Raw genomic sequence first — 13,876 nt, 5'->3', positions numbered from 1 at the left:
ATTTGAGAATATTCCTGACAGAAATCATTTGATTTGTATGATTGGCCTGCTGTTGCTTCTTGGGATCTGCAGGAATGTGTTGGCTGTTCTCTCTCTCTCTCTCTCTCTCTGTGTGTGTGTGTGTGTGTGTGTGTGTGCGTGTTGTGATTGGCCTATTGTTGCTTCTTAGGATCTGTCGGAATGTGTTGGCTGTCCTCTGGGGGATGTGTGTGTGTGTGTGTGTGTGTGTGTGTGTGTGTGTGTGTTGACTGTTTCATTCAGTGTTGTTCTCTTTCCCAGGATGCTCCACAATGAAACGCCGTAGAACTCTCAGCAGCAGTGACAGTTCTGATGAGAGTGAGTAGAACCAGCCAACAGCTGGTAACCTCTGTATCTATACTCCTTGAAGATTTCTTCTTCGACTTGAGGACAAGCTGTTTCATGCTTCCTTCAGTGGTTAAAAATAGTGTTTTTAGGAAAGAAAGCTTGGGGTATCATTTTTTTTTTCATTTAAATTTCATTAGAAATTGGTAAGTTAGGTGGGAGAATTGGTTTTGTATGGCATATAGCAGTTTTCACTTTTCAATTACCTAAACAACAAATGCCAAATCTAATAGTGATTTAACAGTGCTTTTCTAGAAAGGAAAAAAAGTACAAGAGCATAAACTGTAGGCCCTACAATTCTAATTGTAGCTCAGGTACTAAATATTTGACCAGATGAGTCATTTGTAAAAGACAATTTAATAACAGTATCATTTGGGGAAGTGCTAAAGGATATATACAGATTACTTTGTTCTACATTTTTAGTTTTTCCAGTTGCTTTTGCAGATACTTTTTCTCCAGGTGGAACATGAATCATGATATTCCAAAATGTTATGAGGTATGATTACATCAAATCAAATCTCCTCAGCATTACCTTTGTTCAAGCTTTTGTACACTAAGAAGCCTTCTATAAATGTTGTTAAACTCCATTATGAGGCTTTCTTGCTTGTAATTTAACTTTCTTCAGTGTTATGTATGAGATTACTGTATTCTCCATCATATCTTTCATATTCTCTCAGATGGCATTTAGTTATATGACATTTAGTTATAATAGCAGGTAATAAGTCTCAGTATTTTTTTCTAATTATCTTTTGCAGGTCCTTCCACTTCTCTTATTTGTGGCTCAATGTATAGGAACAAGTCAAAAGTTCCAAATGAACACAAGAGATCTGCTGAGGTGAGATCAGATATTCCAATTTTTAGACTTTAAAAAGTAGAGAGCTACCTTCTGCCTACATACCTACAATATCCAAATCCTGGAGATGCAAGGAGTAAGCTATATGCCAGTGGATAGGCTTGCTATCTGATGAGTTTTTGTTTTGTTTTTCAAGAAAGATTCCATTTTCTTTTCCCTTTGGGAAAACAGTAATCTTCCCACTGTGATTTCATTTTGCTGATTATTTTTAAATACCTGGCTTTAGAATATAAAGCCTCCCCTTAGCCAAAAAGTCAAAGGGAGCCAGCCTTGGGGAATTGGGAAGGACCCAAAGATCTGGCCTATGAGTGTAAAAAGCTAAGTTTGTACATGGGAGGCAGTGCAGGAAGGGATATATGAGGAGGTTGTGGATGGAGAAGGGAAGGACCAGGTTGGAGATCTGCACTGTGATGGGTCTTCATAGCCTTCAGAGCACTCACTGCCAGTCCAAGAAGAATGTGTCATTCTTGATGAAGCTGGCCATTATTTCTTCAAGTATTGTTTCAGCCCCATCTTCTTTGTCCTCCTTTTCTTGGGACTTCAATTTCATGAATTTTAACTCTTGTTATTTTCCCACAGGTCCCTCAGACTCTTCAATTTGTGTGTGTGTGTGTGTGTGTGTGTGTGTGTGTGTGTGTGTGTTCTTTCAGTGGATTAGATTGGGAAATTTTTCTTATTCCCTTATTTATTATTCTGTTAATTCCCATCTTCTATTGAGCCTATCCCCTGAGTTTATTTCAGCTATTGTATTATTCCATTTCAAATTTTTCATTTGGTTATTCTCTGTATCCTCTGTATCTTTGCTGAAACTTTGAATTTACTCATTTCAAAAAAGTGTTTTTAATTTCTTGTTGAAGCATTTTTATGGTGGATGCTTTAAAATCCTTGCCAGATAATTCTAAAATCTGCATCATCTTGGTGTTAGTGTCTATTGCCTCTTCTTATTTCTAGTCCTTAGTATGATGACTGATTTTCTGTTGTATCCTAGACATTTTTGGTATTGTTATCAGACACTAAGTCTTATTTAAATTTGTTTTATCAGGCCTCCATAATAACTAGGCCAGTGGGGAAGAGGAATGCTGACTCTTACCACCGGTTGCAGAATTCTTTTTTCTTTTTCTTTTTTGTATTTAAAAAAAATTTTTAAGTATATTTAATTGATAATGTTACAGTAGTTCCAATGTTTTCCCTTTTGCTCCCCTCCGCCCAGTACCCCCCTTCTCTCCAGCAGTCCCATCCCCCTTAGTTCATGTCCATGGGTCATGCATATAAGTTCTTTGGCTTCACCTTTCCTATATTATTCTTAACTTCCCCCTGTCTATTTTATACCTACCAATTATGCTTCTTAATCCCTGCACCATATCCCTATTTCTCTGCCTCCCTCCTCCCAGCTGATAACCCTCCAAATGATCCCCATACCTTTGATTCTGTTCCTATTCTGGTTTGCTTAGTTGGATTTTGTTTTCATTTTTTAGATTCAGTTGTTGATAGTTGTGAGTTTGTTTTCATTTTAGTCTTCATAGTTTTGATCTTCTTTTTCTTAAGTAAGTGCCTTTGACATTTCATATAATAATGCCTTGGTGATGATGAACTCTTTTAGCTTTACCTTGTCTGGGAAGCACTTCATCTGCCCTTCCATTCTAAATGATAGCTTTGCTGGATAGAGTAATCCTGATTGTAGGCTGCCTTTCATCACATTGAATACTGCTTCCTAGTCCTTTCCTGCCTGCAAAGTGTCCTCTGAGAAATCAGCTGATAGTCGTATAGGCACCCCCCTGTAGGCAACTCTCCGCCTCTCTCTTGCTGTCCCCAGGACTCTCTTTATCTTTCACCTTTGGCATCTCAGTCATGATGCTCCTTGCTGTGGTCCCCTCTGGGTCCAGCTCACCCGGGACCCTCCGTGCTTCCCAGACCTGTTATGTCCATCTCCTTCACAAATTTGGGAAGTTTTCCTCATTTTTTTCAATTCTTGCTTCCTCATTCTGCACTGGTTGACTGTTTTTTTCTTCCTTATGTTCCAAATCATTGATTTGAACCCCAGTTTCCTTCCCTTCACCATTGGTTTTGTGAGGATTTTCCTTCGTTCACTTAGCATAGCCTTCACTTCTCTTATTCGTTTGCCATTCTCAAGCATATCTGTCAAGCCTGTGAGCATCTTTATCAGCAGTGTTTTTAATTCTGTTAGGTTGGCTATCTCCTTGTCACTTAGTTCTCCCACTGGAACCTTGATCCGTTACCCCTTTTGGGCCATACTTCTCTGTCTCCTCATTCTGACAGGCTCCTATGTGTGTTTGCCTCTGCGTCCCAGGTAGAGCTGTCACTCCTGTTCCATTGTAAGCGGCGGAGCCTTAGGGATTCGTCAGTACAGGGCAACCTGTTTCACCACTTTGTGACGTTATATGTGCAGGAGGGGTCCAAGAGGGAACAATGTCGCCTGCTCAGACCTCGCCCCTTTTCCAGGCACTTCTCCCACTTCCGCACCAGACTGGTGCCCCTCTAGCTGCTGTCCTGGCCCTCGTTCCCAGAGTGGGTGGATCTGCAGACGTTCTAGGACTGTGGGGGTCCTTTAAACAAACGGACTCTACTGAGAGACCAGCAGTTTCTGCCTCCACCCCAACCCCCACTGGTCTGCACAGTCAGAAGCAATGAGGCTTGATTTTCCCCAGTGCTGGGACCGTGATCTGCGGGGTCTGGTGAGGAGCTGGAATTCTCCCCAGGTGTCCCTCCTGACTTTTAAAAATGTGTGACTGCGCTTTCTGCCAGCCTGTCACTGCCGCCGCCACTGCCGCCACCACATCACGTCCTCTCCGCCCTGACTCCACTCCTCCTACCTGTCTGGATGAGTATTTCTTCTTTATATCTTTGTTTGCTGGACTTCCATGTAGTTTGATTTTCTGAAACTTCTGGTTGTTTCTAGTTTTGAGGTAGTTGTATTCCATCTTAGTTGTGGAGGGAGATGCAGCGTGTCTGTCTACGCCTCCATCTTGGCCAGAAGTCCGGTTGCGGAATTCTTAGGCTTCCCATCCTAGTTCTATTGTCTCTCTAGAAAGATATTTTTGTTCTCTCTCTGGGAAGGGGGAGAGGTTACTCATTACCTTCCTTACTACTTGGTGTAGGTAGAAATACTCACCTTGTTGCCTCCCTGGCAGCAGGAGGAGTAGTGGTGGTAAGGGATACCACATTACAGGTGGGCTATAGTGGCAGTCCAGGTTCTCTACCCAGTCTTCACTGATACATTGAATAGGAAGGATACCTTGTTCCTGCTGGGTGTAAATGGATGTCAAGGCCTCTCAGGTGATATCCACTGACACCACAACAATTACCCTTTTTAAATAAAACATTTTAAACATCTTTTTTGAATTATAATTCTCACACTATACAATTCATCCTTTTAAAGTGTATAATTCTGTGGGTTTTAGTATATTCACAGAGTTGCATAACCGTTACCACAATCTAAATTTAGAGCCTTTTTATCACCCCAGAAAGAAACCCCCTTACCCATTAGCCGTTATTCCCCAATCCTCCTCCAAACCCCTGCCAACCACAACCACTAATCTAGTTTCTGTCTCTATGGATTTGTGTATTCTAGACATTCCATGTAAATATCTAGGCTTCTTTCACTTAGCATAACATTTTCAAGGTTCATTCATCTTTTAGCATGTATCAGTACCTCATCTTTTTATGACTGAATGATATTCCATTGTATGGATATGCACACTTTGTTTATCCATTCATTAGTTGATGAGCAATTGGGTTATCTCTATGTTTAGAGTACTGTATTATGAATAATGGTTTTATAAACACTCATGTACAAGATTTTATGTGGGCATATGTTTTCAGCTGTCTTGAGTATACACCTAGGAGTAGGATATGGTAACTTTATTTAACCATATGAGCGAATATCAGATTTTTTTCCAAAGAGGCTTCATCAGTTTACAATCCCACCAAGCCGTGTATGAGGGTGTTTGAAATTCATTATTGCTGTGGGCACCAGAGACTTTGAATTCTTCTAGTGACCTTGGCTTAGAGTCTTCCCTTTGTGCTTGTCCTCAGAAAGATTGTCTTCACAGCTCTCCTAGCTGTAAACCACTCTATCACTGGAGGCATTGGCATGGTGGTGTAGGGCATGGGGGAGGGATGATGTTCTCTAATACTCTGATTAAGTCTTAGTCTATGGATGGCGTCATGGTCCTTTGTCTCGGGTGGGATGGGGGAGGTGAACATAAGGGGTAGGGCTTTTTTGGCCCTGCCCCATTTTCCCCTGTCTGCCTGCAGCAGGTGTATCCTCTGGTGTTCCCGGTATATGTCCTTGAAGTTCTTCCTCCTGTAGATTAAGTCTTTCTTCCTCCCTAATAACACAGGGAGGCTGAAGCTGGAAGCTTTTCCTTTCCCCCAGCACTAATGAAATTATACCAGTGCCCTCATTTGATATCCTTCCCCTGAAGATGAAGCCTTTTGTTCAGTAAAGGAGCAAGAACATTGAACAGCAGGGGTCCAGACAGCACCACTAGGGGATCTTTTCTACTGGTTTTCTCCATCTTTTCTATGAGCACTGAATTGGATGGCTAGAGAAGAAGTTTATAAGAAGATGGGAACCCCCTATGACTACAGCCCTCAGGAACTTCATACTCTCATAGTAGTCCCCATTTGGCCCCAGCAATTCATCACAATTTCTAATTTAATGTTCCTACTGTGGCTTCTGCCCTAGGTAAGCAAATGCTCCTCCTGTCCTGTGTCTGCAGGCGTGCCTGTCTCTCTTTGAGTTGGCTGTTTGTCCTGTGACTCATTTCTCTAAAGGGTTCACAAAAAAATTGTTAATTTGCTGCCTGCCCTGCCTTTTTCTTCTTGTCAGGATGGGAGCTTCTTCTTTCTGACCCTCTACAGGCCTAAGATGAAACCTTATCATTTTACTGGGAGTTAATCATTGAAATGCAATATAAATGATCATTTTTGCTGGGCCTTAATTGGCTGCATTAATAGATACATATTATCTTTGATATTTAGTGCTCTATGTGACATTCCTGTACATGCCTCCCCATGATTTGTCTTCTAGAGAATAGTTTCCTAGGGGTATGTGAATCCCATGTAGGGTTCAGGAGCTTCTGAAAATTGTATGCAGACTTTTAAGGGTATGTTTTTGTCTGTACTTTTTGAGCCAGTAGTATTCATCTGATTCTCAAAAGGGCCCATGTTTTTAAAAAGCCAGTTGCCCTTTAAAAAGCACAATACTAGACGACCAATTTGAATTTATTAAAAAGTCTTTCATTCTTTCTCAGAAGCCAGGATATTTTCACCTATTAGTCTGACTGATCTATAACACATATCAACCTATCTTAACGGATTGAATGCACGTATCATCTGTAGGCCTGGAGTCTCATTTATTATGCCCAAGACTTTCATAGCAACAGAGCAAAAGCTCATATATCTTAACTCAGCAGAGAACACTATAATACCCTCAAATAGAGCCTGTTTACATCACTTTATCTGCATTTCTAACAAGCTTGATTATTTTGTTTTCTGGCCCACAGCAGATAAAAAGCACTAAGCTTGCAAATGCACACTTATTGCACAAAAAGGGACATTGAGGGATAGGAGAAAAACTTGCAAAGCAAACCTCATATGTCATCTCTTGGGTGAAAACTGCCCAGATCTCCAAGTCAGACTCAATTGCTTCTCCTCCATTACCAGGATACATACACCTCTTGTTTGGTATGGGGTAAGAGGAATCAAACCTACCTAAGCAGCCCCAAAGTACACTGCTTTATGGCAATTGATGTTCCAGTTAGTGTCAGCCCATAGCCATCAAAAATGTCCCATTTAATTTTATAAGAAACTTGAGAATTATTTTAACTATTTGAAAATTATTTCCATGAAAAATATATACATGATTTTTAAAGTTTTAAACTTAAAAATTCCATAAGCTTTGTTTCATTGGAAAAATCAATGTGCTACACGATATCTTGAACAGTACTGTGTACATTTCTTAATATAAGAACAAGCTTGTCCTGGCTGCTGTGACTCAGTGGATTGAGCATCGGCCTGCAAACCAAGTGTCACTGGTTCGATTCCCAGTCAGGGCACATGACTTGGTTGCACACCAGGTCCCCAGTTTGGGGCACGTGAGAGGCAACCGCACAGTGATGTTTATCTCCCTCTCTTTCTCCTTTCCCCTCTCTCTAAAAACAGATAAATAAAATAAAATAAAATAAATCAATAAAATATTTTTTAAATCCTAAAACAGTCACATCTTTAAAAAAAAGAAAAAGAAAAAAAAAGAACAATCTTGTATTCTTTTCTAGGTTTTCCCTACTCTACGTTGTTGATTCCTCTAGATAACCCAAAAGTCTTATCTTGCCTTAAGATTGTATAATTCAAAGAAAATCGCTTACATTTAACTCTCTTTAGTTAAAAATAATTAACAAGTTTGCAGCTGTTTTTTTGTGCTTTGGGGATGACACATCTGTTTGTGGTGAGTTATATATAGTTTCAGATTTAGGTGACTATGAATCAAAACTGATCAATCTCTTTCTGCTTCATTCACATGGACTAGACAGTGTTCCCCTTTGTGTCATACAGGAAGTAAATGTTTGGCTTTTCCTCTTTAAAATGTCACAGAAATGTTCAGACTAGCTGTGCTTTAAGAAACTGCCCACTGAGAGAGAGATGTTAATGAGAGCAGTAAAAGCCAGAGCTGTCCATGAAGGAAATTTTCATTTTGTGGCTCTAGCAGGTTAAGCATTGATATTCTAATTGAATTCATAGTGAGGCCTCCTTTGTTACTGTAAGCATCTAAAAGGCCAAGATGTGCATGCACTGTTGGACTTGGCATAGCTTCTGGGCTGTATGTTAGCCTGTGAATCCCCTCTTTGACCATAAATGAGCAGATCTCTGGTAAGTATAAAGTCTTTTTGTTTCAGGAACATTTAGGGAAACTACCAGTGCATATAAAATAGGTACACAAATTGAGAACATGTAAAACTTCTCAACCTCATTACCTAAGTCAATGTCAATATCCAGATTCTTCATTCATAATCTTTAATAACAAATGGCCATGTTTTATTTTGTGATGTTTCTGCATTACCTCGTGTCCTATGGAATGTTGGTTAAAGTTCTTGATGGAGCTCTTGCTTGGGAACCCTGTCTTTGGGAGCCAAGCCATGCATGTTTTAGTGAGCCATGAATTCACATCTCCTTTATCGCATCAACATTAACTTTATGGACTAGATAGGAGAACTCAGTTATATACTTTTTTTCTGCTTTTAGAAGTAAAACTGAGACTATAATAATAATAAAGTAACTGCAGTTAGAATTTATTTAGCCATTACCACTGACCGAGTACCATGCCAATCTATTTACATAAATTCACACATTTAATCCTTAACAACAACCCTTCTGAGGTAATTGTGATTATTATCCTCATTTTACAGATGAGTAAACAGACAGAATTTAGATACCTTGCCCCAAACTATTAAGTGGTGAAACCAGTAGACAAATCCAGGTAGTCTGTCCTGGGACCTATTTTCCATTCTTTAAAGATTTTTAATTTCATTTTTAACTATATTAAAACATCTACCTGGTTCAAACATCGAACAGTGGGAAAAAATACATTCAAAGAGATCTAGCCTTTGTCTCTCTCTCCTCCCTATTTTCCTTCTCCCCAGAATTAAGTTTAAAAAAAGTTTTAGCTTTATCCTTTTTTAGTTTCTTTATGAAAATAATACACACATATGTGTGTATCATTATATATGTATAAAGTTCACACCTATATTATTACTTATTAACCACTGTATTATTTTCCATAGAAACAAATGTAAACCTACTTTTTCCCACCCTGTATATTTCACATCACTTTGTAGATATCTGCCTGAGTCCTGAGCTTATCACTCCTATCCCCTCTTTAACATTTTATGTTCTGCATCATCTTTAAGTTGTTTGCCTTCTATAGCAAGATAAGGCAGACTCTTGCATTCTGCCTTGAGTGAAAATGCTTTTCTAGAAACTTTAGATCTGGTGCTGTTTAATCTGGCTAACATAAAATTGAAATCAGACTTATCATATAAATTTTTTTTTTTAATGCAGAAGGGAAATTATAAAAATCATTGGATTTAGTCTTTACTTGCTTAAGAAAAATAGGTTTGAGTTGATTGGTGTTCTTACAGTCTGAGGTTTCCCAGACTTCACGGAGTTTCTTGTTCCTGGAGGTTTGGTATTTCTGGAGCCATGGACAGGGGCCAGATTTCAGTGGCCTCTGCTTTTATATCTTTTTTGTCTAGAGTCTTCAAGTTACTCTTCTGTTTGGTAATTTTGTGTATTAGTTTCCTAGGGCTGCTGTAACAAATTACCACAAACTGGGGGGTTTTAAACAACGAATTATTTTTCACAGTTCTGGAGGCCAAAAGTCCAAAATCTGCCAGGCTACACTCCCTCTAGAGATTTTAGGGGAGATTTCTGGTTTTTGCCTCTTCTAGGTTCTGGTAACTATCAGCATTTACTGACTTGTAGATCAATGAGTCACTCCAAACTTTGCTCCATGATCACACTGCCTCCTCCTCTTCTGCCTCAAATCTCCCTCTGCCTTTTTCTTGTAAAGATACTTGTCATTGGATTTTGGGCCTACCTGGATATTCCAGGATAATCTCTTCATCTCAGAAATCATTAAATTATTTACATCTGCAAAGATCCATTTACAGGTTCCAGAGATTATAATGTAGACATATCTTTTGGGGGGGTGTCACCATTCAACCCACTACAATATATTTCCAGGTTACTTAGGAAACTATACAGGACAGACTTTCATAAACAGTTATATCAACTATGAAGATACAGCTTATACTGTGTGATTAGATGCTGTGGCATTATTAAGCCCAAAGCATGATTTTTACAATCAATTTATATTATGAAGTGTGTCACACAGAAAATAATGACATATTTTAGGAGGTTGAAAAAATACCTGGCTCTAGTATTCTTTACAGATCTAAGGTAGGATTTCCCACACCACTGTCTTTAGCACAATTGTAAATTGCCAAAGCCACTTAAGCACTGGCTTAGTACAGGCAGTCAACTAATTTATAGAAATGGATCGCAGTGTTCAGCAAAATAGTGATTTCTTCTCTCCAGCTAGCCACCCATAACACTGAGCACTGTACAAAACATGTTAAATGAGTATGTCTGTGATCCTCTCTTACTCCATTATACAAAGTATTATGTAATAAACCACCAGTTTTTGTTTCCTGTAGACTGTTCTGTCCATTTACAGCACCCAATTAACTTTAATTGGGTAGGATTCTTGATAGGAAGGTTATTTTGTTGCTACCTGGCCACCAGCATGTTTAAGGTTGGTGTCTTTCTCTACTTTGCTCAGATCATGTTATTCTAAATCTTCCCTAAGTGAACCAATAGGTATTTGCAGAGTTGTCCCTGGAAAGTAGCAAATGCAACGTGTCCTTATTCATCTAAACGGCATCATTTGATTATGTGATAGTTCAGTCCTCTACTCTGTGAAATGTTGTCAGTAAACAGAACTTCACCAGCTGAGAATTAATTGCTTTATTGGATAATACTCTGTGCCTCTACTTTCATGTTACACATAATCTTGACAGTGTTTCATCTCAGAGAACTTTTATTTGTTAGCATTAAAGGCTAAAATGTTAGCTTGATAGCATCTTCCAGAAATGTAGATACATTTATCTTCAGCCTGCAAGTGGCTGTTTGAAGCTTTTCAGAATTAGAAATTAGCAGGTGAGGTATAGACCAGTGTATGTGTATACTTTTATGTGAATGTTTATTTCTTTGTTGCATAGATGTTAACTGGGACTTCATCATTTAAATTGTTGCCAGGACTCATGGCATTCTTAAGAACTCATGGCATACTCTTTTTTTTTTTTTTCCTGTTTTTGAAAAGGCAGAATCACAAAGCTTAGGCTGCCGCAGCCACTCAAGTCATTTCTGTGCCTCTTAGTCACCCAGGGGCCCTTTCAACCAGGGGATAATTGTACATCAAACTTTAGATTGATTCCTATTCCCATATTGTCAGTACCTAATTGTTTTTAGGGTATAGAAAGTGAGCTATAGGGAATCTCTTTGTCTCCACAAGTCAAAGTTGTAATTGTACACATATTGTCATCCCTCACCTTTCGCCTTTGTACTTTCCACAGGGCTTGGACTCCCTTACCAAGGATAGTGTTAAGGCTCGCACTAGGAGCCTCTTGGCTGCCGCAGTGGACATAACATTCCTATCCTTCTCACCCATGAGTATTCACTGAAAGCAATAAAAACTAATAAACCAGATAGTAAAAGGTTAAAAAAAGAAAATGAGACTAAGGACATTTTTTAAAGATCTAAATACAAAGATAACTAGAATATAACTACAAACCTTCTTAAATATAAAAACTATATTTAAAAGAGCAAAGAATATACATCTGGTAAAGAAAGAAGCATAAGAAAGATAATACACATAATTATTAAATATGAGAGTGGAGAACAACTGTATGGGTCATGCCAATAAATATGAATAGGTTTAACATCTCTTAAGGAAAAAAATTTTTTGGCTCATAAAACAAGACCCAGCTGTATGCTACATATAAGAGCATACCTAAAACACCTATTCAGAAAGGATAAAAATAAAGATATGAACAAAGGTATACCATGAAAATGGCAACTAACACATCAGGAGTACCAAAGTAAAAATCAAGTCCCCCCAAACAAAGAAGGGAGTTTTTAATGCTAAAAGCTACAATTCATCATGAAGGTATTATACTTGTTCATATACTGAATAACACAGCAACTGGCGTGTAACAAAAACTATAGGAGATGCAAGGAGACATAGATAGAAACACACTAATCATAGGAGACTTTCAAATACCTCTCAGTATCAGACTGATTAAGTAAACAGAAAAATAAATAAGGAGATAGAAGTTCTAAACAACATAGGCAATAAGGTACATCTTGATGAATATTTATCAAATTCTACACCTTGATATTAGAGGTAATAGAGAATACACCATCTTAACTGTCTATGGTACATGCACAAAATATGATCAAATATTATATTAAGCCATAAAGGAAACATCAGTTTCCATTAGGTAGAACTATTTTAAACAACCCTCTTATCACAATGCAGTAAAATCAGGAATTACTAACAAAAACAGAAAGGTCCTTCCTTGTGGAAAATTTAGACCTGTTAAACAACTCTTGGTGAAAAGGGGTAATACAAACTGAAATTATAGTTTCTTTAAAAATAATTGTAATGGAAACATTCCATCTCAGATATTTGCTCCATATCTTAAGTTATATGGTAAGAAAAAAGAGGCAAGCATTGTTTGACCTACTCCTGATAAGCTTTTCAAGTAAATCTCAATATTTCTAAAGTTTAATTAACAGTATAGTAAAAATATTACAGTAATTCTATTTTTTATCTATACATTTATAGCCAGCAGATACTTTCTAATGTTTTGACCAAAATGTTTAAAAGTATAGAAAATCTGTAATTTTCCCATTAGTTACTCAGATCACTTTTTCAGTTTCTGTGCTCACCATCATTTTTGTGGTCCCACACTGCTGTGCAAAGTGGAACTGCCTATACTTTGCGAGTGTCTATACAAATAAATTTGAAAACCTGGATAAGATACATAACTTCCTATTACCAAAATTGACCCCATTACAGGTAGAAAGCTTAAAGAGATAAATTATTTTTAAAAAAAAAAAGAAATTATTAAGGAACTGCCGCACAAGAAAAGCACCAAATTCAGATGGCCTCATAGGGAACAGGTAGTTCCAATAATTCTCAGATTTTCTAGAGCATTGTAACAGAAGGAAAATGTCCTAATTTCTTTTTTTTAGCTGTTAACTTTTATTTTTTTAAACAGATTTATTTATTTATTTGTTTATTTATTTATTTATAGAGAGAGGGGAAAGGAGAAAGAGAAACATCACTGTGTAGTTGCCTCTCACGCGCCCCCAACTGGGGACCTGACATGCAACCTAGTCATGTGCCCTGACTGGGAATCGAACCAGCGACACTTGGCTCGCAGGCTGACGCTCAATCCACTGAGCCACAGCAGCCAGGGCTCTCCTAATTTCTTTTATGAAACATGCATAACACTGATATCTAAACCTTAAAGACAATACAAAGAAAAGAAAGATAACTACAGACAAATATCACTCATGGATGTGATACAAAAATATTAAAGTATTAGAAAACAGCATACAATACCATATTTTAAAAAATAATATATCATGACCAAATGACATTCATTCTAGAAATGCAAGTTTGTTTCAGTATTAAAGAACCCAACAGCCCTGGCCCATGTAGCTCGATTGCTTGGAGCATTGTCCCATAAACTGGAAGGTTGCAGATTCGATTCCTGGTCAGGGCACATTGCCTAAGTTGCAGGTTTGGTCCCCTGTTACAGCCCTTACAAGAGGAAGCCCATCAGTGTTTCTCTCCCTCCCTTCCCCTCTAAAAGTCAATAAGCATGTCCTCAGGTGAGGACTTAAAAAAAGAATCTAATATTATCATAAAGCATATTAATATATCTAAGGAAAAACTGTAATTATTTTCATATACACTGAAGATGCCTCTAACAAAATTCAATTTCAGCAATTATAAAACATTCAAAAGACCCAGAGGTCTAAGAGGGGGAAAACCTAAAATATTTCCCT

The 13,876-nt window shown here is 38.1% G+C and overlaps 1 protein-coding gene across 1 annotated transcript in view; it reads left to right on the top strand.

Moving 5' to 3' along the window:
* The first annotated feature begins 290 nt into the window (after nucleotides 1-290).
* The window catches only part of JADE3 (jade family PHD finger 3), a 61,980-nt gene continuing 48,394 nt past the window's right edge, over nucleotides 291-13,876 (top strand). The window contains exons 1-2 of the mRNA XM_090264105.1: nucleotides 291-336; nucleotides 1,119-1,198. Of these exons, the coding sequence (XP_090120231.1) occupies nucleotides 291-336; nucleotides 1,119-1,198 (126 nt within the window). The remainder of the gene's footprint in view (nucleotides 337-1,118; nucleotides 1,199-13,876) is intronic.

This window comes from Furipterus horrens, unplaced genomic scaffold, assembly GCF_987537825.1.
Source record: "Furipterus horrens unplaced genomic scaffold, mFurHor1.1.pri manual_scaffold_17, whole genome shotgun sequence".
Classification (NCBI taxonomy): Eukaryota; Metazoa; Chordata; class Mammalia; order Chiroptera; family Furipteridae; genus Furipterus; species Furipterus horrens.
Note: the sequence above shows the minus strand (reverse complement) of the source record. Positions and strands in the feature narration are given on the sequence as shown.